The sequence below is a fragment of the Pungitius pungitius genome, chromosome 8, assembly GCF_949316345.1.
Source record: "Pungitius pungitius chromosome 8, fPunPun2.1, whole genome shotgun sequence".
NCBI classification, from domain to species: domain Eukaryota; kingdom Metazoa; phylum Chordata; class Actinopteri; order Perciformes; family Gasterosteidae; genus Pungitius; species Pungitius pungitius.
Genome location: NC_084907.1, coordinates 9,881,441 through 9,909,058, shown reverse-complemented (window position 1 = coordinate 9,909,058; position 27,618 = coordinate 9,881,441). Strand labels below are relative to the sequence as shown.

The window sequence follows — 27,618 nt, the reverse complement described above, 5'->3', positions numbered from 1 at the left end:
GAGTGTGCCTTTTTCTCACGCTAACAACTTAAAATGTTGATTTAGAGCCGCTCCATGGCTGCAGGACTTCAATGGGCTGAAGGGTCCAAGGGAGGCTCAGGAGTCATGACTTACTCACAGTAAACTAACTAACAGACTTGTGACATTAGTAAGCTATATTGTTATATATATATCTGTAATATATAACAACTGACACGTGTCTTGATCAGCTCAGGGCGGGACTTTATTTCAGCTGACTTCTATAATATGGGGGGGTTTACTAAAAATGAATATTACTTGGTGCTTAAAGGTTCTGTTTGAGATGGTAGTGGTGAGTATTGAGCAACTAGGAACCCTTTATAACATCCACTGGCAGTGTGCACAGAACCTCTCAGCCCGAGAAGCTCCTTCTTCCTGCGCACGTCAGCAGCGTGGACTTCCTGTAAAATAAAGTTAGAAACAGTCACATTCATCTGTGTCAAAATGAAACTTAAGGACACAGATTGGAAATGTAAGTTTCATGATGTGGAAAATGAAACTTAACCTCATATTCAGTCAGCAGAGTGGTTGACTGTAGATATGTAGAAATTTCCCAGAGATGCAGTCATTGCAATAAATAAAGCAGAGAACCCTGAATTCAAATATGTGATAAGATTGTTGCTGCTTCTGTTCTCTCTCTTTTGAGTGGTGAAGAAAAGAAGATTTACTGAATACTTGCCTTCTCATGCAGACGTTGTTTGAGAGCATTGAGGTGGGCCTGCCGGTTCTCACGGTTGACCTCCATCTTTTGGGTGAGCTTCTCCTCCGCCTTCTTGCTAAAGATGCTGTTCTCCTCGCGCGCCTTGCAGAGAACTTCCTGCTCGCGCTCCCTCTTATCCGCCAGCTGCTTCAGCAGCAGGGCTTCCTGGGACTACAGCAGCGTGGGAGGAGGGGAGCGCGGGCGAGGGGGGTGGGTGGCAGAGAGCGGAGACACAGTCATGATGCAAGCGATAATGGTAATGCAAATGGGAGAGTTCGGAAAGATTCATGAAACGTTCAAAAAGTCCCTCAAACAGCTGAATTTTGTGACAGCTTTAAATGATCATCATCATCAAGCAATACACTCAAAACCCCATTTTGCCCTCTAGCACAAAATAACCTCAATACAAGGGTTCACTTGATGATACATATTTCTTAAATTACTTAATGGCTGTTTTTTGTTTTTTGAAATCAAAACTGGCCGCCCACTGAAGTTCCAACCGAGCCTCTCTATGAATTATTCTATGTGCTCTATGAGTCACTTCATCATCACCAACAGTATATGTACTGAGTACATGTCATCGGTTGTGCAGGGTTGTTTCTTTTGTGTCTTTTGGTCTTTGCACGGCTATTACTGAACCCATCAGCCTCATGGTCATTGTGCTCATGTTTGAATGAGATGTACCCAGGGAAGGAGACGGGTGAGTGGAATTCACACCTCCCTGCCTATGAATCCGTGGAGCTGTGCTGCAAATCTGGCATGGAAAAAACAATGCGGCAGCGTGTGTCTGGGAGACAGGAGTATATAGTGGCTTGATTAATCATCAGAGGGAGGTTTGGGGGGGGGGGGGGGGTGAAGGGAGACAGATGAGTAGGGGTGTGGCTCTGAACTGGCCACATTAGGCAACCCAGTTATTCCAGATAGGTCTGTGTTTGTAAATGTGTGTGTTTGGGCAGGCTTTTCTACATGGATGGTGTGGTAAAGACATCTAATCTATGAAGGGTGTACGTGCACTTATTCTCCAGGCCCAAAGTCATGGAACTAGCATGTAGAGCTTTTACTGAAATGAATGAGCAACCTGGAGATGGTCTTAAGAAATATCTTGAATGAAAAAATGCTTGAATATTTTTTTCTAAATAAATATGCAATATATACCTTAAAGTCCCATAATTTGTTTTGGTTGTGTGAGAATAAACATCTTCAAAGTGCTTTGCTTTGTGCTCGAAAAATTGCAACATGAAAGCAGTTGGAGGTTGATATAAAAAAAAATTGTTAATTCATAATTCTCTTGGGAAAAGTAATGCGGTTGATTGAGGTTGATTGAGAAAGACAATAAATATTTGATTCAAAATAATTCAAGAACTGAATCAAAATGAAATTCAAACCCCAAAGATTTGACCCAATTTCATTCATTTGTTTTTACTTTTAATTAGGGCTGTCAAAAATAGCGCGTTAACGGCGTTAATTAGCTGTTTGTTGTTAATTACGTCAATTTTTTTGACGCATTTCACGCATGCGCAGTGTGACAAATTATTCAGGTCCGGAAAGAACCTCTTCTTCTAGGGAATGCACTTCATCCTATACAACACATTACTGCCACCTGCAGGCATATGTCAGGCCGTCAGGTTCAGCAAGTCGTTTGCGCCAGAGACCCGCCCCCCCCCCCCCCCCCCCTCCCTCCCCGGTTCTCGCGCAGCCGAACAGAGAAGAAAAAAAGCTCCGCCCAGCAGAGCAAGAGCAGCGCTGAGATAGAGGAAAGACCATCGGAGAGACCCGTAATATTGTTCTGAAACATGCGGAGGAAGAGAAGCCAATGCGACCTAAATCCTCCCAGGTATGGGGATATTTCACACTGAAATGGGGGCTGCTAGCGGATTTCTTTGCAGCGCCAGTCGTTCTAATCGCCGCGCTCGACTTCAAGGTGTAACCTTTATTATTGTTCGGTCTGAAACGGCGCGCCCAGTGACGGGTGGTGCAGCAATATTGTTGTTCGGGTGGAAATCGGGAGAAAGGTCGGTCCGGGAGATTTTCGGGAGGGGCTTTGAAACATCGGGAGGGTTGACATGTCTGGTCATGTCTGGTCATCGCAGGAGCACAAACTCACAGCAGAGTGGGATAAACTGCAGAGGCTCGAGACCCTTCTAGAGCCATGCAGGGAAATCAGTCTGTAACTTATCAAATAACATTGATTTGATTATTTTCTGGAATGAATTAAACCAAGTCAAATATCAAAAACATGTATTTATGTAAAAAATAATAATTATGATAATAATAATGATAATTATGTATCTGTGTCCTGTTATTTATCTTTAGTATGCATTTCAGAAAGAAAAAATGGTTAGGATTCAGGTGTGATTAATCATGATTAATCCACTGAAAATTCTGATTAATTTGATTAAAATTTTTAATCATTTGACACCCCTACTTTTAATACATTGTTGTGTCAAGACCAAAATTCAAACTTTCAGCCTCAATTTTATTTCAAATGTTTAAAAGGTTTGGCCTGTATTTGGCTCAATAGACCTTGTTAGGTAGGCTTCTCATTCTTTTCATTGTTTCTTTTATGTGTACCTGCTGCTAAAGAAAATGTGTTTACTCCAAACTTGTTCTTTCTGGATGTCACATTAGAAAACTTGAAAAGCTTGGAGCTGAAAGACAGCATTTCTTAGAAAGATAAGCTGGATAGATTTCCCCCCTCCATCAGCATTTATTCCTTTAGAAGAAGTGGACTACAGTGGTGTCATGAACACATATTGTGGTTGAACTTTGCTCTGAGGTGAAAAGGGTGGCGGCCAAGCTAAAAATAATTACAGCGTGTGGAACTGGTTTATTGCACAGTAACAATGCAACCAACTGTACATTCAGCGTACCTGTCCAGCGTGATAAACCAGAACTGCTGTTTAAAGGAGCTGCTCAACAATTGCTGTACTGCTTTTGTTAGTAATTTCATAAGAGAGGCTCGTGTTCAAAAATTGGAAGCCTGGATGGGGACGTCTGGAAGAATTCAGCCAAACTACTTCTCTCGTTCTGGTAGATTTATTCATCAGATCACAGGTCAAGTATAAGCGCTGCGTTTGCAAAGGCAGGAGCAATCCTACCGGCCCGCAGGCCGGAAGAACACACACTAACTAACATCAGCAAGAACATGTTTTATAACCCAAAAGACAAAGAAAAGATTTCTATTGGCCCTAAGCTGGCGTAGGGGATGAACCTTCTCCCCCCGCCTCTAAGGATCCGGTCACATCCAATGTGCAGACCACCTTGCCTAACGTAAACAAAGAACAATGGTTGAGTGTTGGTTGGGGTGTGGTGTGAACCTCCCTCCTTATCTTACACATCTGCTGGTTGACCCGCTGACCTTGCTTCCCTAGTCAGAACAGAAACCGATCCCCTTATCAATACACACAGAGAAACCTCTGTTTGTCCGTGCGGGTCCCGACTCTTAAATCAAGTCCAGACAGGAACCCCCATCCTGCCAGACTATCTCTGACTTGAATTCTTCAGCAGGACAGGGCAACATTTTCTAACTTAGCACAAAGAAAGAAACTTTTGATTATCAATCCCCCTTTTTACATAATTCATTATGTAAACCAAAAAATCAAAAGAAACGACTAATCTAAACGCTAAAAATCTATATCAGTGGGTATTGGGTGAATGCAGCAGTCGTGGAAATTTCTAAACATTAAAAAAAACACTAGAACCTATATCAGTGTAGAGGGTGTATGCAGCAGTTGTGGAAATTTCTATGCATCACAAGAAATACTAAGAAATCTCTATCACATCTAAACCGAGTATAATAGACACAGAAATACATCCTAGCCCCAAAAACTATCACACCACCTACGTGCGTGCATCCACTATATATGATGTGTGCAACAGTTAGCAGATTATCTATTCAGGGACGTTGACCCTAACGGGGTGTCTTCTTCAGGTCCATTGAAGTCGGTTCTTACAATATCCATCTCCTCCATTCTCCCACAGCCCTAACAATTGGATCCTTTCATGTAACAAAACCATCTTGTATGGCAGGGGCATTTTAGCATCTACTGCAGTTGTGATGCATTAAAGACATAATTGTCTGATACAGGGATCTAGTATCCACAAAGGGTGAAGGCTACTATGCTATACTATAGTACAAAACAGTGACATTATCAAACCCTTTCATTGTCCAAAATGTTGACTTAACCAATTATTAATGGGATTGTCTATGCCAGAGTGTTCAGCTTATTTAAAGGACATGGCTCTTAGTCTATTTAATGCTCTAGTAAAGGATCCATCTGGGGCAGAGTTAATTAAAAGGAGAGTGTCAACATATTTGACTATAAAAACGCCTTTTATCCCATGTGATGTACGCACAACAGTCTCGTGTTCCATTTTTAACTGGTCTATTTTAGTTTTAGTTAGTTTTTTTAGCTATGTTCCTTACACAAGTAGGGTGCCATATTTCCATATTATCTAATTTGCCACTATATTACATCAAAATCTTAATTCTTTAACCTGTTCTACACACCCCCTTTTGAAACAGAACAGAAACCACAAATCTGTTCTTTTCATAAACACCCAGATAAAACAGTTACAATTTGTCAGTTAGGACACAGAAAAAACATCTGCCAGGTTGATGCTGGTGAAACATCTCTCATCAGAGCCTATTGCATTAAACATAGTGTTAAACATAGAATTTGGGGCGTTAATAGTGTGTTGACACCACAACTTAAAACTCAAATCGTGCACCGTATGATAGTCGGGCTTCTGGTTCTAGGGACCCAATTAATCAAGGTATTCCAGGGGAACCTCGTCTTTTCCAAAACGCCTGCATCCAGCAATCCTTCAATTTATTTCTATCCCTACTGCTTATTATCCCTTACGGGGTACTAAGGACGGTAAATTTGGACCGTTCCATTTAACCTTTTCAATTCAATTACCACCGTTGCAATTGGAATCAATCCCACATCAATCAAGCTCCCCCTTTCGTCCAAAATGTGTCAAGAAATCTACCATGAGTTGTGTTTCCATTGTCAGTGTGTGGTTTCACATGTGTTTCTCTGATTTGAGTTTACTTCAAATGTGTGTGCAATAGTTTAATATTTGTAGTGGGCTCCCAGTCCGTGGCATCAACCCCTGTCTTTAACGATTGACCCCATGTTCTCAGCTTCTCCTCTGCTTTGGATGATCAAGGTGATGTGAGGAGCCGACGTCTCTCGTAGCGCATCTGCTACGCCTTGTTTTCCCCACAAAGATGTCACAGACGTTGGATGTCCGTTCAAACTCCAGTCGTAATCCACAGGATATCATAGTCCTTCTCAGGAGACAACAAACAGTTAATTGTGCAATGTTCAGTCCGGTGTAACACCTTGAATCACGAGCCCCAACAGTGAACAGTCTCATGTAGATCAGGTTGGTCTTAGTCTTCCACTCTCTCCCACCAGACGTCTGCCTCTGTCTGTGTCTGCTGGACTTCAGCTTGCAGCAGCTGGCTGTCAGAGTGGGGCGTGGATAGAAAGCAGCCACTCCTCTGATTGGCCCGAAAATCCGGCACAGCATTCCTTGATGGTGGCAGATGGCATGTTCACTGTGGAATAGCACCAGAGTCCAGCATACATCTGTAATGTCTTCCATTGATCGTCAGAGTAACCTCAGGTTCTGGAACAGGTTACCATCAGCCATCGGATCTGGGCACCACTATGGCATCTATTATAGTGTGTATGGTGCTTGTGGTGGATGGACATCATGAGGGCATCGAGCTGTGTTGGACTGAGGCCTCTGGCCTTTAGGTGATTAGGAGCGTGCCCTGGAACAATTTCCAGACTGCCCACAACAGAAACAATTATTTTCTTTGTCTAAACTGCCCCTCATTCATCTTACCTCGGCCTCGGTTGCCCCTCCCCACTGTCTTCTCGGTTGGCTGTAGCACCGTACAGTGGGGCCCCCGTCATGTCCTGTAGTCCTGCTTGTACGAGGCATAAAGTTAGGGACAGAGAGCCTGTGGAGGAGGGTATGCGTCTGGTTGCTGGTAGACGGCGCCTTAGGAGAAGGGAGGGTTATCTGGATAAAGGCTGAATAGGTGCTCACTCTCACCCAATTCACCTTCTTGGGATATTAAAGTCTGATCCTTGGCCAGAGCTTCGCAACCCAATTATCTTACAATTAGCTCATTCTCTTAATTTTATCTAATTGTAGTTTATTCATTAGTCCTGCTAACTGTGGCTGATAAGAAACAATGTTGTACATTCATCACAAAGACAAATTTGTTCTTACTCCCCGGTATCTAAAGCCTTGGTATAATTTCTCTCTTTACTTGTTTTTTTTTAAAAACATCTACTGTTTTATTGAACACAATTCAATCAATTCGGAAGGGTTAGGGTTAAAGATCTTTAGGTTTAATATTCAAATTGTATTATAACGTATCGGTGCAATTTAATTTAATTCTGGTCATTTAAACTTGAGGATTGTGTTTTGCACAATTAATCCATGCCCAATATTTCTCTCTTTTGTAATAAGTAGCACAGCAAAACTGTACACACATCTCCATCACTCCTGTTGAGGCCTGTATTAATTTAAAACATGGTTAAAAATATCCCCATATGAAGTTAAATCTAATATCCAAATAACCTCAAGACCTCTAAGGCAATATTTCAAATTTTGTGTTTATCCCCAAAACGAATCTCCCTTCTTACTCTACTATGTTTGTTTAAAAATGTTCATTTTTATTTGTTCTAATCATTCTACGTTAAATCCTCAATTTAAGTGTTGCACTTAAAAAGAAAGTAGGTCAGGGCATTTGTTGTTTCCTGTTGAAACACGATCAGCACCTGTTGTGTGTTAACCATCTAAAAGTTGGAATATATTTGATCAATCTGTTTGTAAAATCCCATCTACAATCCAATTGTTTGTGTAACTTTGTAACTTTTGACATTACAGTAGTGATGAGCCAAATCATCTAAACTAAAAAGGAAAGAATATCCTCTTTATGTCCTAATATTTAAGAAAACTACATAGACTTAATCACATCACTGAAGAATACTTACATTTAAGATTCATGTCATTCAACAGTATGTGTGTGTGTGTGTGTGTGTGTGTGTGTGTGTGTGTGTGGTTCAAGAATTTGCTTGAGTTGCTCCAAGTGAGCAAGCATCTCTTTGTCCAGCCTTAATGGCCCCACCGTTTCTCCCACGCATCTTCTGACTGCTGTGACCTTGTTACTCCCATAAAACCCTTCAACAAGATCTATTATGTGTCTTCTAGCATATCTTCCTTCCTGCATGTCTACAACTCTAATGATTTCCCTTCCCGCATTAACTTCTCTAAACTTGTGAACTACTATCACTAGTGGATGGACATCTGCAGTTGTATCAATCACTAAAACCCACAGTTTTAAACGATGTATCAGAAGGTTAATCCCAAACCACCAGTGAAATAAACAATAGGACCAAGAGACGATAAATTCAGTTTGCAGCAGACCCATCTGGTCAGGACTTCCTATCCTACAGCAGCCTGAGTGTCTCCACTTTTACTGCTTTTCGGCCCAAAAGCAAAACGAAGGCATATCTGTTACTTGCAAACACAACTTAGCTCATGTCCAAGTTGGGATCCAATACATTCACTCATTCATTCATTCAACACTGATAGAGTACAGATCTCTCATGTTTAGCAGTCAAATGCAGTGTGTAATACTTGTTACTTGTTGAACCATTACAAGACGACAGTCTGTGACAAAGTTTCCATATTTTATGTCCTGCTACTATCAATATTCCTTGATCAGACATTTGCTTCCATCATCAAGATACTGTATCAAGTGTATCGTGCACTATACACTCAATATCAGCACTCAACGATTTACAGCTCATCTCTGAGTGTAGGAGACTAAAACTACAAACATTAATACCAAACGACTGACACTATATACACCTACTCTCCTCATTTCTCATCACTTCTTAGGTTTCAAATCATTACTTTGATGCAGGTTCTGATCCGGCCGAGTTTCCTTGATAACATCACCCTGTCTCATGCTTGTTCTGTCCGAACCGGGTGATTGATTGCTGTTTTCCTCAAGCTACGAGTTGGGGCCTTTTCTGACCATCCCGTGACCTTGTGGTGTGTTTAGATTACTCTAATTGACAGGCTCCGGCTGGGGTCTGTCTTTCAAATACCCAACTTGTTTCTCCCAGAAATGTTCTACCACATTTCCACATTTAGTTACAGTTCTTAATAACCTATTGTTGACCTCATATAGTTAAATCAACATTGGGGTAATAGCTTGGAGTCCTAGAAACTCATTCACATAGAAGTCATTCATGCTTCATTATAACAACTTTATTCACTCTGAAAAAACAGGATAACCAAAACTTTTTGATATCTCCAATTGTTGTTTTGTTTGTAAACCTGTTGTTGGATCTACAATCCCTAACTGCACCGACGCTTGTGCGTGTCTCACCCATAAGGGGTGTTAACATATTAATTTATTCTGATTCGTCAAACTAACTGATTTATGTGAACCCCAAATGACACAAAATCATTAAACCATTACAATCAATTTTTATTTTATATCTTTTTCTTTTGCTACGTCTATCTAATTCACTTCTTGCACTGAACTTTTCTAACTGCCTGTGTGAAACTCTGTCGGCATCAATAATCACACAACTTTATAAGAATTGATCTTCTTTCCACATTGTCTCCCTTTAGCTCCTAGCACTGCGTGTGCTTGTGTGTGTGCTGGCTCTGCAGCCGGCTGCAGCACCCTGCTGGCTGAGTCTCTGTCTCATCATGATAAGGGGCTCCGCAGCTGCAGCCTTCCTGCATCTCTACGTCCCACTCCACTTATTTCTGTTACATGTTTCCTTTTTTAATTTTAATTTTTTTCTTTTCATAAATCTCTCATAGATCTTAAATAGACCCAGAGTGCCTATTTTGCATCATCCCATATCATTATGGTTTCCTCTGTTTTCCTCACAGTTTCACAGGTTATTTTATTTGTTCACACATGGCTTTAGAACACCAGAGAAAGGACACAATGCCCAATACTGTGAACCCAATCAAGAAGCTTCTACTGTATTAGAGGAATACAGCGCTCGATTGTTGAGGCTTATAACACCAGTTCACCTGTATTGTTTTATTTCTCTCATGTTTGTATCACCACTATTGACTATGATTTTCCCTTTTACCCTTTAATACATATCCCCACAGATGTGTAGTCCGGTCAAACACTTTTCACTGTCAGATTCTCAGTCCTTTTCAAGTCCTGATCCACAGCTTCCAGGTTCGGTAAAACACCAGGAGTTACACCAACCACCCACACATTTCCCAGTATGAAAAATAACAAATCTTTCCCTGTGTCCTTATTTCGTCATCTAATATTCTAACCTGCCAGTCCCCATATCACACTAATGGGGCTGCAGGACCAGAGGTACCTTTCAACTTGGGTTTTCTTCTGACTAATGATTAACATAAATTTAAACCCTGCTCTGATCTAAACTGCCAGTCCACGACATACATACGTGCAACTGCAATCACCAAAGGGACCGTTTCAACTCTGGATTTCTACCGACTAAGAGTCGACCTCAGGGAACTCAAGTGAGCCCCGTCATTCCTTTTTAAACTCTATATAATTACCTAAAGTTCCCTACCCGCTGAGTCCCTACTCTTACACTGAATCGCCAATACTAGTCCATGCATACGTAGTACTGCGGTCACCAGAGGGACGCAACCTTCAACTCTGGATTTCTAATGACTAAGGGTCGACCTTCGATAGCTCAAGTGAGCACCGTCGTTCCTTTTTAAACCCTGTATTTAATTAACTAAATCCCTACCCGCTAGGTCCCTACTCTTACACTGAACCGCCAAACCTACTGCATGCGAAAGTAGGACTGCGATCACCAGAGGGACGCAAACTTCAACTCTGGATTTCTACTGAGTATATATTTAATTAAATTCCCTACCCTGTGGACACTCATTCACTTTCCCTAATGTTGAATTCAATGTGATTATGTGCTTATACTTTACATGTGATCATCAGAATATTTTGAAATTTAGTTTAAATTTAGTGGTCTTATAGGACAGAGACGTATTCTGCAGTTGACAACAATTATTTTAGATTTGTCCAATCGCAGACTTTTCATTCCTTTAGAACAAAAAGGGGCTCGTCTGCTCACCCATTCTGTAGCGCGCTCCTTTGTTGTCAACGCTGAACCACGCCGCCGGCCTTCTGCCTGGTCCGGAAAACGGATGCCCCCTCGATCTTCATCCAGGTCAGCCAATCACGTCGGGACGTCACCAAAATTGTTAGTAATTTCATAAGAGAGGCTCGTGTTCAAAAATTGGAAGCCTGGATGGGGACGTCTGGAAGAATTCAGCCAAACTACTTCTCTCGTTCTGGTAGATTTATTCATCAGATCACAGGTCAAGTATAAGCGCTGCGTTTGCAAAGGCAGGAGCAATCCTACCGGCCCGCAGGCCGGAAGAACACACACTAACTAACATCAGCAAGAACATGTTTTATAACCCAAAAGACAAAGAAAAGATTTCTATTGGCCCTAAGCTGGCGTAGGGGATGAACCTTCTCCCCCCGCCTCTAAGGATCCGGTCACATCCAATGTGCAGACCACCTTGCCTAACGTAAACAAAGAACAATGGTTGAGTGTTGGTTGGGGTGTGGTGTGAACCTCCCTCCTTATCTTACACATCTGCTGGTTGACCCGCTGACCTTGCTTCCCTAGTCAGAACAGAAACCGATCCCCTTATCAATACACACAGAGAAACCTCTGTTTGTCCGTGCGGGTCCCGACTCTTAAATCAAGTCCAGACAGGAACCCCCATCCTGCCAGACTATCTCTGACTTGAATTCTTCAGCAGGACAGGGCAACATTTTCTAACTTAGCACAAAGAAAGAAACTTTTGATTATCACTTTGTAGTGAGTGACTCACTAATTGAGACGGACAGGTGGAACGTCAAGAGCATTCGTGACACCATTTGGGAGGACCCAACATTCCTCTGTAATTTGAACCTGCACTCAAGTTTACAACAAGGAATGAAATATTGTAAATACTTGTGGTTGTGGTGCTTTTGCATTTATTTTATGTGTCATAGACACATAAATAGGCTCTGAAGGCTACTGCAAGCATTTATTTGGTGTTCCCAAGAGACAAGATGTTTTGAGCAACAGACAAACATTTTCTTTCTTCAAATGAAGTACATAGTTCAACCCATCATGTTTAAAAACGAAACGTTAAAGCTGCCTAAAACGGAATTCTGAGAGGAACTATGAAGATGGCGGCTCGCAGCTAACCTTGCTAACTGCGTTAACACATCGGCAACACTGCTGTTGGAAATCAACTGTAAGCACTGTGTGACAGCAGTGCAGAGCAGAAGCCCTTAGCCAACCTGTTCAAATGCAAAACATGAAATAAGATGCAATAACATGAAATAAGATGCACTTAAAAGCACTGGCCACTTGTCGAACTACGAAAAAAAGACTGGGGCCCTGACCAAAACACACAGAGGTAATATTCTCCAAAAAGGATTAATGTTTTGTTATAAGTCATAAGACAGTAGGCCGAGTAGTCTTTGTAGTAAAGTCAGAAAGTATAAGGTATTTTTAAAGGAAACAGAACATTTATGACAAGTTTATAGCATTCATTTAGTCTTTCTAGAGAACCTCTCATTTTACTTTAGCAGGGTCAGTCCTGGTTCTGGTTCTGGTTCTTCTGTGCCTGCCTCCACCTGGTGAAGGTGGAGCTCTTCAACAAAATAAAAAGTGTTTCGAAGATATGACTTCTTAATCATTTAACTGTATCTATTTTTATCCTATTTTCAATTATTCTTTAAAATATTGAGAAGACTTCAGTTGAATCTATCTGCGGTTTTATATCTGTTAAAGGAAGGAAAATGATCCTACTGTGGCTTGATGCAGATGAAATCCCCAAACGGCTGAGCAGTGATACTCACAGGGCCATGCTGCGGTCACATGACTGCTTACCTTCCTCCTGTCCTCAGCCGCCTCCAGCCTCTTCTGGAGGTCCTCCAGGGACACCTCCCTCCTCGGAGGGGAGGGTATTGACTGAGAATGGCTTTTGTCCCCGGACTGGTCGGGATCCTTCAGGATGACCTCAAACGACTGGCCAGAAGCTCTCTTATTCAGGGCCTTCACCTTCAGGTCTGGCTCGGCAACGATAAAACACAAGAAAGTAATACCTGTTCATCACGTGCATGCTCTTTCTTTCTTTGGGTCTTTTGTGTGCTCTCTCATAAATAAGAGGGTGATACATCTCTCTGGACTGTGTCTCTCCAGCGTTATCAAAAAAAGAGACTCTAGCTACTACCAGCACCTCATTCCGTGGGGCATGTGAACACATTGTGACGCTGATTTGTGATTCATGGCAATACAACATGAACTGAATTACATTGTCATCTGATAAGACCACTTACAAGATAAAGGTAGGAGTCTAATCAAACTGCTACGGGCACAAATCTGGATGCTCATCATATTGTTGTATTCTTGTCTTTTGCTCTTTCACTGCACTTTACAGGTTATGGGCTAATACAGGTCTTCTGTTTTATGTTGGCACATACTTCCACGAACTTTGCAGAAGGCCATCCTCTTGGACAGTGACCTTGGCAGAGACATTTTTGTGGGGGTGAGGCTTATCTGCTGTTGCCATGGAATCAGCCACCTCAGCTGAACTTCATGACCTTCAGATGCAGACCACATACAAATAGACAGACAGGTAAATAGACAGACGTACAGACAGACACACAGACTGACCTCCATACTGATAAAGGCTGTTGGGGTGTGGGTGTGTGTAGAAGCAGGAGCAGATCAGAGACAGCATGGACACCTCTTTGATCTTTTCTGTGTAAGCTGTTAGACAGAGATAAAAGATCAAAATGTTACACACTGATCCCTCAAAAAACTCTAGCTTAGTGGGAGAGAGCAAACTTGAGTTCATACAACACAGAAAAAACACACACAACACATATCCATTGTTCTGTATGTGGTCTGGTTAAATTTCACTTGTAGGTTTCACATTACTTGATCCATTATCAATGTTTTCGAGCTTGGTTACCTCTTTTATCCCGGCAGCTCCTTTAAGCATTAGTACGTAACACAGAATTACAAACACCGAAAACATCACATACGGGTTGTTGATTCAGGATCACGTTACCATCGTTGTTGCTATGGCAGCGCTACATTTGAGCTTGCCAGCTCATGGCAGGGTGCAAATGATTGGGTGAAAGGTCTGAAGCAGTGAAAACACCACAGTGAGGAATGGCATTATAGCAAGAAACAGCCAATGAATGAGAAACAAAAAAAATCATAATAAAAAATATTTGGATTAATTTATATATTCATTATATATTTATATATATTTCACACAGACCAATCTCTTTTTGAGGTTTTTGTGGAGAAACTAGACTTCCTGAATGTGGAGTCCTGAGCACGGCTTCAGGAAACGGAACCAGGGGTACAAGTCTGTCCTCATTATCTGTTGCCAACTGTTTCATCATATTTCACCTTCCTTGTTCAAAGTTGACAAAATTTCCTCAAATATTTTAGTAAGCTAAAGAAGACACAGAGTACGGGTCATGCAATCCAAATATTACAGACAGACATATCCCATGGTACTGCCGCTGCTTCCTATGAAGAGTTTTATTTATAAATGAAGCTAAGAGGAACTGTTTAGTCTTTCAACCAGGGGAAGCTAATTTTCGGCCAACATCATAAATATATTAGCATTAGCATTGTCTGCCATCGTGTGCAGTTTGCTAGCTGGTGTCGTGAACGCAAAGCAAGGACCAGACTTGAGACTTTAATCAAAGCAATATGACAATGTTTATTTTGTGAGTATTCAGTCCTGCAGTCATACGTGCACGGACCTGTTTCAATCTGTCTAGCAACAGCAATGAAAGGGCGCTCGGAATATATAGTCTTTAAGAGCATTCTTGATTGGTTCACTATGATGGAGGCGGCTCCTTGTTTATGACCTTCGGAGAGCCCCAAGTTCACTGCATATTTGAGATACTTTGTGTGTGAGACACGTTAGTCTCAATATTCTGTTTTATCTACAACTGACCCTGGGAGTGCATGGAGTTCTTTAGCAACAGGTTCACTCCATATTAAGGCTGTTTTGCGTGTGAGCCATGGTCACCCAGTCCCATGTATGGACGTGACCCTGAGAGTGCGTGCAGCCTCTTTATCAACATGTTCGTGTGCTCCGGGTCATACACGGCCTCCACTCATTATTATTATTCAATTATTGTTCAAGTGTAATTGCAGTCTAGCGTGAGCATGCATGATTATATTTAATCCTCAACACTGGTTAGTTCACACCTACGAGCAGTGGTGATTTCTTTAAGACTGCAAGCGAAGCTCGGCTTCCCCTAAAATGTAAAAATAAGGTCACATATTTACTCTTGGGCTAACATTTTATTGACTGAAAATGCGTTAGAAGACGTTAATCTGTGAGCTTCTGCGTGATAATTGGAGGGTCTGTCAAAAAACGGCATCTCTTTTTGAATCAATTTACTACTATAAAAAGTCGCTATATAAATATTTCCATGTATGACCCATTCTGGGTTACATTAGAAGTCAACTTAAAGTCAATTGATAATTCCTAGTCCTGGTTGAACTGTTTCACATGTTTGAAAAATTTAAATTGCATTTAATTTTTTACATTGAGATCATCAAAATCAGGGCCTCACCCAAGCTGTTCCGTTAACTGCCAAAATGGAAGAAAGGCCGTCACAGTGGATCAAGGATATCAACTGGGTAAAAAAATAAAGCTACAGATCACAGGTTAAAAGTGAAGCACCACATCACCTAGGAACAGTAGACAATGAAATTAGGAAAATCTTTTCACTGCTACGATCATTCCGACGCTAAAGCAGTATGTCAATACAATTGTTATTTACGCAGCGTAGTGTAGTGTGCAAATGCTCGTTAATGTTGTGCGAACACACATTACTAATGTTAGCTGCACAGTTCTTTTTGGTAGAAACACGGTGCTTTAAATTAAAGTAAACCAGCCTGAACATGAATAAATTTGTTGGACGCCTACCTGAGCTGGCCGTTGCCTTGCTATGATTGGCCAGTGCTTGTCTCGAGGGGCGGGGAAGGGTTACAGGTTGATTGTGTGGTATTAGAAGCCCGGACACCCTGACAGAATATTAGCATTGAAGCAGCCTGAGCAGAGCTTACAGACCAGAGTTCTACTGTAAAGTAGAGGAAATGATCAGGCTAATTAGAGCCATTTTAATATGATAGGTGGTCAAGTCCAGGGACAGGGCGAACGGTTCACCAGGGGATTAAGCTGGACAGAGGCCTGGCTAAAGATGCAACTGTAACAATTAAAATGAATAGGATGCTGTGTCAACATATCAAAGTTCACAAATCCAAAACGATTATTTTTGTAACAATATTGTCACATTTCCCTTCTGTAATCATGGCATCATATTTAAAGTCGGATTTAAGGGACAGCATGAGGAACTTCAAGGGATACATTGGCAGAAATGGAACGTGATAATCAAACTGTGTAGGCCGGCGTGTACTTCTCCCACAAGCCTGGGCAACTCCAAACCTGCTTATTATATAGAATTGGTTAATAGTTTTGTCTTCTCCACTGTTTGATCAGGGTTTAACTCATGCCTTGGCTTGTCTTGCTTAGTTGGGCCTCACTGTGGAGCTTCCTTTTGTTTAGTTGTCTTGTCTGCTAATGTTCTTTGTAAACTCAATGTTACGCATCTGTACGAGAGGCTCAAATAACAACAGAAGTTACAACAAAAGCCACATACCGTTATCCACCAGGAAAAGGAAATAAAATAAAATTGCTATGTTACTAAAACCCACTTTAATGTGCTTCATATTACTTAGTTTAAAGCAGTTAAGTATCAATTTTGAAATGTAATAGTTCTAATCTGTTTTGTACAGATTTCCCTTGTTGCTCTTAGCACCTGCACCGTGGCTGCCAAACAAATGTGTCCCACATGAATCCGACTTCCTGTGTGTCATTGTGCCTGGTGCGTGTGTGGTGAGCTGAAGATTTGTGAGCTGAAAAACTTAAATAAAAGCTAGTAACATCCCAAGTGGTTGTCAACAGGGTCCCATAAAGGCAGTGTAAAGGTCTGCTGAGGGTCCCTGTTAAATCAACTATTTCATTTATTTTGAATTGAAGGAAGCTCCGTAACAAAATGAAAATATCAGCATTCACCGTGTTCAAATAATCCTCACATGCTCAATCCATAGTCCTGAGGGCGACATGCAGTGGATCTGTTTGTTGAGAGAACCTTGAGTTGTCTGCTGGCAGGCCACATTTAGAGTTCCTTCCCTAAAGAGATGAGTCACGATGTCACAACATGTGACATCAGTCATTTGATGTCTCACGGTTCTCTGACCTGAGGGGAAGCTCTGTGCATTCACGATGACAAGGAGATCTATAAATGACGTGCTCATCAGGATAGACCCGTCAGTCTCTTTAGAGTCCCAACCACGCACCCACAGTGCCTCCATCCACAGCCACACAGCATCACGATCCATATCTAATAATGTCTCCAAGATGACGCGATTCAGCCACAGCAGCTCTAAGTGGGCGTTGTGAGTGGGTGTCATTGGAGCTATAAAAAGAGATGTACATAATATGCACAGAGAGAATATAGGGGCTACTACTATTTCATGCAACATGTTGTTCAACAAAGAATTGCTTTTGGGTGTGTGGCACTGATTGAAGGGTTGCCTCCACCCGGCTCTCAACATGGAGAGGCAGCTGAAGGTGCTGAGAGGGGACCTGGAGGGCTCCAGGCCTACGCAGAGACACGGCTGGCAAAAAAGAATTGAGCCACAAGGGCAAAGGGGCATTAGGCCTAATGTATGGATCTTTGTTTTAGATTAAATCTACGCTAAAAACGGAAGAGAATCGAACATGGCTCATCCATTCAGCTATCTTCTTCTCGCTCTTCGTATAGAAAATGAATTAAAGTCTGCCAAGAGTATATCGCTAAAGGTGTTCACACCCACCCGGTGTTCTCTCCAGCGTGAGTCAGAGTATAGGATACACAAAGCAGTTCACATATGACGTAGGCCACAGTCAGCTCTGTTACTTCACTGAATCCTAAAAATGGCTGGCTCGTAGACCACAGTGTATTAGTATGGTATGGTAATGATCGAAGGTGCTTAGTGATGGTGTGCAACAGTGTTTTCTTCTTTTGTTCTTCCAAAGCAACTAGTTCTTCTTATTGTTTTAGAGGCTCAACAGCAGCAGATAATGTGTGTGCATGTGAGCATCAAAGAGGCGCGCACGAGGTGTACACGCAAAAGGAGACATTGGTAAGACAAGGAGCAGGGTGTCGACAAGCTAGCGAGCATGCAGTCCTTCATTTATTATTCAAGAGTTTGGTGCAAAGGAAAAGACTTTGAATGAATTCAAAGAAAACAATGTTGTTGAAGGTGCATTCAGGACAAAAGAAAAAAAAAAAAAGTGCCTGGGTCTGTGCAGAGGTAAGCCACACGCTTCCTCAAATATAAGGAAGTATGTGGAGCCCAATAATCACTGCTATGATACAAGGCACCAAAAGCTATTGATAACCTCACCATGTTAAAGTAGGTTGAAAAGCTGACAGTAGAAATATCTCTCAGCTTCAGGATAGATCCTGTTGTACATGTGGAACAATCTCAGATGGAGGAAATCCAGCAATCCTAAGCGTCTTGTAATACACTTGCCTGCCAATAAGAAGTTACAACATTTGAAAACAAAACTCTATTCGGCCTAATCAGTGACTATTCCATTCAAATCAATGTAGGAAGGTGATCACGTCTGCAATTTATGTGTACCAACATCTGAAGTGGTCTAACTTCTCTGTGAACTAAACCCACTCACAGCAGACTAAGCAGTGCAATTAAGTCATGCTTTAAGGCCCCGTTATTTTCACCATAACATCTAACAACAGATGACACTTTCTTTGAAGTTGTGAACCGAGCAAAGAAAACAGTTCAACATCTGTTCTATTTTTCATTTAGATATGGATTAATGGATGAATAATGACCCACACATTTAGTCTAGATTGAAATATATCATGTGAAATTGAATGCAATTTAAACATCAATCCAGCAAATAGGGGGGAAAGGGGGTCGTCCAAAAATCAGTGACTCGAGCCGCTATTCCACATGTCAACATGTCGTTGCGTAAGACAGCAAATTATTAGCTCTTAGCTGTGACTAGGATGTGTGAACGGTGTGTGCATGGTAGCTCCCGTCATCAATGTATGAATGGGAGTGAACGGATTAATGATGACAGTGTGAAAGAGCTTTGAGAGGTCGACAGACTAGAAAAGAGTAAACTGTCAATAGTGTTGCTTTGAGCATGCTTTGTTAATGCTGGGTGGGTGTGTAGGATCTGACGACATCTAGTGGTCAGGAATGAAGGAGAACTACGGTGGCCGAAGGCACGTATGGACCTGTGGGGAACGACTATTCACTTGATCTCTTTGGGTGGAGAACCTGCTCCCCTATGTGAACGTGGGGGGCTCAATCAAACATTTGCATTTGCTTACACACAAAACACTGCACCTTTAAGAAGCAATCACATGACTTTGACCCATTCATGGTCCCATAGGATACCCAAACGTTGCTAATTATTTCTGCATCTTCCATTATGTTGCAGATACACCATTTTATAAATATAAATATTTCCATGTATGACACTAAATAAGTTATCTTATTCATAGTAAGAAACATGTGTAAACCTTCAGGATCAAAATACTGCAAAAAGTTATCGGCAATAGTTTAGGCTTTTTGTCATTTGGCCAAATGGAAAAAAGCTAACCATTGGTGTATGGCGCTAAAAGGCTGTTGAGCAAGGAGTTTCCATCAGTGTGAGAACGGGAAAGTGGTTCGAGGAATCGTACCGGCCAGTATCTGGCTCAGGCTCCCCACTTCAAGCCGATAAAGGCGGGCTGGTGGGCACCACAACAACAGGTCCCAACCTACAGGCAAAGGTCACTCCTGTCCTGAAGAAACCCAGAGAGCTCAGTAATAACATTGATGACGAGAAGGGAGGGAGTCATGTTGACTATTTTCATTTCAATGTTTTTATATGGTTTATTTGGTAGATATTTTCTTGAGAGTTGGTAGAGACCAAAAACATTGGACTTACATGCGTGAGGTGATTCCAAAGGAACAATGGATCTGTAAACGCTGAGAGAATAAGTATCTAACCTATGGTGATATGTTAATGGTTAACACACTGATTGATATTTGCATTTTTACTTGTCTACTTAAGATTCTCAAAAAGTACAGATTGGATTAACATACAAAATATTCCAATTAATAAAATATAACATATCTTAAAACCTTCAGCGATGCTCTGACCTTTAATGCCAAACTTGAATCTATGCGGATGTTAAAATTCAGCTATTATATGCATTATTGCATTATCAGATTATGGGAGGGTCTCTCCTCTACATTCGAGACCCAGCACAACGGGGGAAGAAAACCTCAGTTGCCATGACAATTAGAGTCCGCCTCATCAAATAGACCTAAAACAACGCCGCCCGCCCCTCCCCCCGACCACACTCACGCAATGTAGACTGCTATGAGCGGGTGTGGATGGTGTCGTCTTACCTGACACTGTGCTGCTCATTGTCGCTGATGGCGGAGGAAGAGGAAGAGGACAGAGCCGGAAGATGCTGCTGGGTGGATGCGAGGAGAGAATGTGAGGGATTCACAGAGAGACGATGAAGGGGGAGGAGGGAGAAAGAGAGAGAGAGGACGAGAGAGGGAGAAGATGGGCTGTGTGCGTGTGTGTGTGTGTGTGTGTGTACCCCGTATGGTGCAGTGCACAAGTCTATGTAAACAATGGTGGGACAGGTGTGTGTGTGCGTGTGTTGGGGGGAGGCAGTGGTACATGAGTGGTGGGACAACACTCACTTTCAGATGCAGAGGTGTGAGGCTGATGTTTAAACTCTTATTGACGTATCTGACTCGATGTAGGACACATAACTGGTGGGAAAACTCTTGTTTGACTGTTTCACCTTTATAAATATTATTTAGACAACAGGAAGTCACTGCCCTCCCAATCAGAACCACGTTGTGTTCGGGCTCATCTGATAATCAAGATTGTAGTGGCCATTTGTCCTACAAATCCTTAAATCCAAGAGTATTGTCCAGGTGGTCTTTCCTTGTTGTTCCTCATTCATTTTCAACCAAAAATCGACCAAAAACATACCATAACCTGAGCTGCTTTCCTTTAGAGTTCTCTTTCCCACTGTCTAACTATTTCACTCTTTCACTGGTAAAAACGTATTAGTCACCCAGGTGCATGCTGGTCCCACCTGGCCATTCCCCTAAGTAACCTCCAGGTCCCCACCGCATTACCCCATCAGTGATCCAATTACCCAAACAATTAAGCAAAATATATTTAAAGAATGAATAACTAAATAATAGCTCATAGAAACCGCTGATGTGTAACAGCCGTAAAACACACTGATGATATTTTATCCTCCGATAAACATCGTAATATTTGTATACTGTTTGTAGGCTATCCCGAGCATTTATGTATCTAGTTATTACGTCTCAGTATTATAATCTCATACAGTGAACATGAGCAGCATACAGTCAGATCCATAAATATTTGGACACCTGATTTGGATGTAACTGGTAAACAATTGATTTGGATGTAAACACCAGCAAATTAAAGCTGAATGTTGTATTTCAACTCCATTGTTGTGGGGTACAGAGCCAAAAAAATGAAAAATGTGTCAATGTCCAAATATTTATGGACACACACTCTCTGGTCCCCCTTTTTGAAGAGAGGTACCACCACCCCGGTCTGCCACTCTTCTGGCCCTGTCCCAGACTTCCGCGCAATGTTGAAGAGGCTCGTTAAATGAAACATAAAAATGTGTCTTTCAAATCAGAAGTTTATTATCTGTTGGCTCTTTGGAAATGATTTCAAGCTTTAGGAGTCAACACGCTTGCGTAGGAGCTACACTAAGTAGTACAGTAATGCAACCCAAAAGTTAGAGTATACAACACAACAAGTTATTTTTTGGGGGGGGGGGGGGACAAAATGACAACAGGTAAAGTATGAAGAGTAGTGAACATTCTGTCCGAGGGGGAAGTGTGCAAATTGGAAAGTTGTAACCTTTTTTATTTAACATATTCCGGGTTATAGCACCGTGAACAATGATGACAACACAGCGTTAGCTCTGCTTTTCACACGATTAGTTCGATCTATGATGTGATGGTTCATAAACTCAACGGCAGCATGGATCCTCCCAGTGAATGTTGTCCCGGGGGCAGACGAACCACACAGAGCTGCTGGGATACATGTTCAGGTCAGCGAGACCAACTGTAGCAATAAACAGAACTTTGGGGATTTTTGAACCTGTGACAGAGGACTAGTGTTCTGGTGACTTTGAAGACTCATTTAGTTTTAACCACTTGTTAACAACCCCCCGTTTTGAGTCACTTTAAAGCTTCAAAACTCACAGGAGATGAACTGATGTTTTTTATAATGGAGAACAAGATAGCAAGTTGTCTTCAGCTTCTGTGAACTAGACATTATTTCAGGCATCTCATAAAAAAACCCCACATAACTCCCAATTTATTTCACAGCGAGGCAACAAGAAGAGCAAAGACGCCGACTCATTTCTGGGATTTAGAACCACCGATCTCTCGAGTATACGAAGTCTGCCGCTCTGCAGTCTGTTGACAGACCATATCCTAGCCGCGCCCCCTTTCTGGAGTCACAATAAAACACAACTAAAGGAGTAGAACAGACTTATTCAAGTCAATGTGGCTGGATGGTCGGAGCAGCGGACATTTTTATGTGCACTGTTGCTGTTTGGCCAACTTTCACTTCAGACTCATCCAAGCGGACAACAAGAGGAACAATAGCTGGCATGTGGCGTTACCATAACTAACATGAATTTTCATTTTTCTATTTACCTAGTCAAATAAGCACAGATAGCATGTCAATGATTAGCTGTTCTAACTGGCCCAGCAGGAGGCCTGAGGTGTCAAAACTGTTTTACAATAAAATATTCAAAAAAGGCCATGTCCTCTTTTGAAAAATATGCACAATATCTACAGTATCCTTGTTGGTTCATATTGCTTCACACAAAGTGTGTAGGATGCAAATTTCACTTTAGAAATGTGAGGTAAATATTGTTCAGTGGGTCTGATCCTGTGCACAAACAGAGAAGCCAAAAAGGTTGGTGACAGTCACACATCCCCAGCCCGTCCAGAGACAGAGGAAGTCGGGGACTCGTCAAACAGTCCGGTCAAAGCACACCTGAAATGATGCTTTGTGATCAGGAAAAGTAAAATGTCTGTAAGGACGCCCTAAAGTCACTGAAGAACAAACTGTTCAAAGTCACAGGCAAACCCAAGGAGCCAGGAGAGAGCCCCCACTCCGGGGTTTACACGGAAGGTCCTCGGTCCAAAGTGAGCGGCTTCCTACGTGATGTCCTTCTGTCGGGGGGGGCGGTGAATGTTCCGGACCACACACTTCACCATCCACTCGATGCCTTCGTTCACCCCATCCCTGTTTCAAAATAAAGACGGCACTCACTACTAAATCTCCATATTGACGCAGAAAGAGGTTTGATTGACATGCCACTTGCAGCATCTCAAATGTTCAGAAGTGGAGCTATTTCAATGTACACATACGGGCCTTTTATTTTGAAGTACATCCATGTTAATATGGTGGCAATGTTGGATTTGATGGATTTTGTCATTTTGTAACATTCCTTAAACGTTAGCTATGCTATATAACATAACGTGTAATGCTTTTAACAAACCAACAAGTCTTCTATTTCATATATATAATTAGGTCCAAAGCTAGCTCAGAGCAAAAAGGGGTGGGACTTAGGACAGCCACGTTTAGACGTGTGCGTCGGTTCCATCATTGTTTTCTGTCATTCCAGCAGCAGCACAATAAACCGTCATTTTGTCCGGCTTCTACTTGAGAAACGAGAGCTCCTCAGAAGCGAGCTGTTGTCCTGGATTATGACGGACAGGTCGTTCCATTCAGCGCAGGGGCAGTTCTTACCCTGTCAGGGCGGTACAAGGCTGGACCAAACAATCTCTCTTTCCGATCTTCGGGGCCGAGTCACTGAAGGCTGTTTTAATGTCCGGCACGGACAAACAATCCTGAGAGAACAGAGCAGAAACAATATCCAAAGTTTAAAGAAAAACAGGTTAGAGACTCAGGCCTGATGACTTCCGTTTGCCTGTACTGTCCAACGAACAGTCCAAAGCCACAAGGGTTTACATTACGATGAAATAAAAGTGGCATAAGCAGCAAGTGGTCCCTGAGAAGTTGTGCTTTTCTGCTCGACACATGACTCAATTCAGGTTCTTGCGGTGGTTTAGGTTTAAAATGAGTGTGTAATACACTGAAGAGGTAAAAAGATCACACAGTACCGGCACATCCTGTTTGTTGGCCAGCACGAGGAGTGGGACACCTTCTAACATCTCGCTGCTGATCATTTTCTCTGCAGACCACAGTCACAATTAGCAAACAGGACACACAATAAAGAGTCCACTTGAACTCAAGTAATCTGCTCTGGTGTTTGTGTTGGCCTGTCAGCCATGATGTCATTGTTTCCATTGGAATACAGTTACTCACCAAAGGCCTCCTTTGATTCGGACAGGCGCTCCTCATCCGTTGAATCGATCACGTAGATGACTCCATGGGACTCGGCGTAGTACTAAAGGTACTCGTGAAGAGAACAAGGAGGTGTCAGAGCAGCTTCCTGATATCTTCTCTGCTACGTGTATCCTAAGGGCCCAAGGAAGGACCTCTTGCAGGTTGCAAGGATTCACAAGTATTTTGAAAAAACTACTCATTGGTACGAAATGGGAATAATCAGCAGCATCTGGGTCCGGACAGTTACACGGTAACAAAGGGACACACACATATATCCGTTATAAAGTAATGCTCTCATGGTGCATATTTCTCACTTTGTCCCACAGAGACTGGAGCTCGTTCTGACCCCCCAGATCCCAGAACATCAGACGAGCTTTGCCCACGTCGATAGTGCCAACTGTGAAGGAGAACGAGACATCAATGTGAACTGCTATACTTTAGAGCAATGGGACAGATCACACACATAATGTGAATTAGAAGACAATCAGGTGGTCCCAGAGTACAGGAGTGAAGTAGAGGCAAAAACATCTGGATTGAGTTTGTCCAGAAGGCAGCAACTCAACAACGCAGTATCGATGATGAATCACTGCAGTGAAATCATCAAAGGCAAAATGCCAGTGAATGCTCATTTCCACTCACTAACGCTGTGGGTTTTTGGGAGATAGTTCATCAAGAATAAATAAAAAAAACACCACTGAAGAAGAGGAGCGTGCAGGAAATGCATTTGAACACATCGCCCAGCCCTGACGTTAAAAGAACGCCAGTCGAACACCACACGGTGAAAGACAATGTTGAAAACTCATCTCATGTGTCAATGTTAGACATGTTACATCGGATCTGTGTGGAGCGATGAGACGCTTATTATTCGTGTCATTTACTCCTTACTTCTGTTTCCATTCCACTTTCAAGCTTTTTATTTTTAGTTTGAAGGTTTTCTCACTGACGCGTTGCATGCATGAATTGAAATTGTGCATTAAACCAGGTGCAGGGCAGCAGAACTATTGTGAACTCAGCTAATAAAGGGCACCACCTGTACTGGTTCAGAGGAAGCAAGCACATTACTCTTCATGACAAGCACAACTGAAGAAGTGAGAGTTATTTACTTACTGTTCAGGCCAACTGTGGTTGTGATCTTTGATAAATTCATGCCCTTATAGTTCTTACTGAACTTGGTTTTGGTTTGTTCCAGAAAGGTCTGTAAAGAGACAAAGCAATGACATTAATACACAACACATTTTTATATTCCATAACTAACATGGGATTGGTTGATATCACACAGTAGGGAGCGGGGCTCCAGCTGTTTTGAACACCACCACAAACAAAAATGGAACCATAGCTGTCCTATGTAAAGTTCAATAGCCATAATTGAATGTGATGCATAAAACAATATAATTAGTGGTTATGTAATTATGTAATAATCATTGCATAAGAAACATTTTGATCCAATGTTTATATTTATTGTGTATTCAAAAGAATATCACTGAAATGATTTGTCTTGGTCGCATTTTTTTCACATCACAAAAAAATGGCCTTTCAACAGGGGTGTGTAGACTTTATATATCCACTGTATGAATTTTGAGCGCATTACGAAGCGTTAATATTGTATAACCCTTTTAATTGCATCTCTTGTTTTAGGTTTATTTATAACATCTGCCTCTTGGGACTACAGATAAAAAATATCCCTCTGCCGCATTTACAGAAATGTTTTTTCATTAATGTGACTGTGGATGACCCTGCTGACCACCGAGCCACCGATGCCCAAGATAAGATATTTGGTTTTTATCAAACTTAAGCAATTTTGCAGTTTGTTCTACAAAATGATAAACAGTCATATGATTCTGAGTGTTTTCTGTGTCTTCGAAAAGGCGATTGCAAAAAGTGGGAAAGTAAGACTAAACATGAGTGCACTCTTAGCTTCAGTGTTGTCGGTGTGGTCAGACTGACTGTGGTGTTTGTTTTGATTAACTTTTAACAAATTATTTTTTACGTCGATCTCATTAACACATCCAGTATCATAGACGTGCCTTTCACATTAGCAACAATAATCTAAAAGTATGATACACTTGTGGCAATCAGATGACATGCGAATAGTCTACAATGCAATGCGAACATCCCATTGGCTCTCCGCGCAGGGAACCAGTACGATGACGACTTCCGGGTAGGCCTACAAAAATGCGTCATCCCAGCAATACTGGGTATAACACCGGTATTGTAGTAGATCGATATAATGCAACTAGCATGATGGCATTCGCGTTTTTTCAAACGACGACTTTCTTGGGCGCAGTTTCCTCACTCACAAGCAAGATATGAATGATGAAAGCACCATAACACACACAGTATCGTTAACACAATTGTATCACAATGTTGTCGCAGGGGACGATAGAGATTACTTTAACTTGACTCAAATTATAAAGTAATTTACCGTTTTCCCTGCGTTGTCCAGTCCCAGGATCAAAACACAGTATTCCTCCTTTTGGAACATGTACTTATATAATCCAGATAATAGAGTATACATCTTGGGGAAATTCTGTTAACAATTACTCGCTGACTAGTTATGTCAATAGTAGCCTCGACAACATAGTTTATCCTACATGGGCTACACACAGTTTCATTATGGTCTACGGTAATAAACGCAAGTGACCAACAACAATAAATATATCAAATGAGTCCGTAAAAGTGGTCGTTTGTCACTAGTTTGCTGCTCTGAAGCGGTCTTTGAGAAGCGATGCTACGTGTTATCAAACCAGGAAGTGCGGCCAAAGGAATTGTGGGAAATGAGGTATAGGGTGTCTCGTTAGACACTACCATGAAGGGGCAGTACGTTCACATAAAAACCTCATTTCCCAGCAAGCACTTCGGTGTTTGTCGTAAGGGGCGTGAATGATCGGCGTCATTGCTTTAAAGTAAAAATGTACCCTATAATTTGTTGTCTTTCTTTATTCAAATCTTTAACAACAGCTAGTAGCTGCTCTACGTCTGATTCCTTACGGCTGGAGAAGGTGAGGTTGGTTGTGAGAGTGACATGGGTTCATCCAAATGATTAACGCCAGAGCTGGACATCAAACATTTGAGTTAAAATTGCATAACTGAATTCATAAGTATTAGCTTTAAAAAGTTATAAAATAAATATTAAAACTTTAAAAAATAAAATCTTTCTTTGCTATGGGTGACATTAGTCCACTATCTCTTGCCCATTACATAATAGTTCTTTGCTGCTATATTAATGCTCTGAATGTTGTTTAAAAACCTTTAAAAAATGAATGTAA

General features: G+C 41.7%; 2 protein-coding genes across 2 annotated transcripts; both read right to left on the bottom strand.

Moving 5' to 3' along the window:
- Positions 1 to 68: 68 nt before the first annotated feature.
- stmn3 (stathmin-like 3) lies at positions 69 to 20,512 on the bottom strand. The gene is made up of 6 exons (XM_062563910.1): positions 20,320 to 20,512; positions 13,474 to 13,569; positions 12,688 to 12,866; positions 694 to 889; positions 368 to 415; positions 69 to 76 (listed from the first exon to the last, which is right to left on the bottom strand). The coding sequence occupies exons 1-6, from the start codon at positions 20,336 to 20,338 to the stop codon at positions 69 to 71; spliced, it is 546 nt and encodes a 181-aa protein (XP_062419894.1). The 5' UTR covers positions 20,339 to 20,512.
- A 1,238-nt stretch (positions 20,513 to 21,750) lies between these two features.
- arfrp1 (ADP-ribosylation factor related protein 1) lies at positions 21,751 to 27,112 on the bottom strand. The gene is made up of 7 exons (XM_037490053.2): positions 26,775 to 27,112; positions 25,460 to 25,547; positions 24,667 to 24,749; positions 24,332 to 24,413; positions 24,127 to 24,197; positions 23,753 to 23,853; positions 21,751 to 23,245 (listed from the first exon to the last, which is right to left on the bottom strand). The coding sequence occupies exons 1-7, from the start codon at positions 26,865 to 26,867 to the stop codon at positions 23,158 to 23,160; spliced, it is 606 nt and encodes a 201-aa protein (XP_037345950.2). The 5' UTR covers positions 26,868 to 27,112; the 3' UTR covers positions 21,751 to 23,157.
- Positions 27,113 to 27,618: the final 506 nt, after the last annotated feature.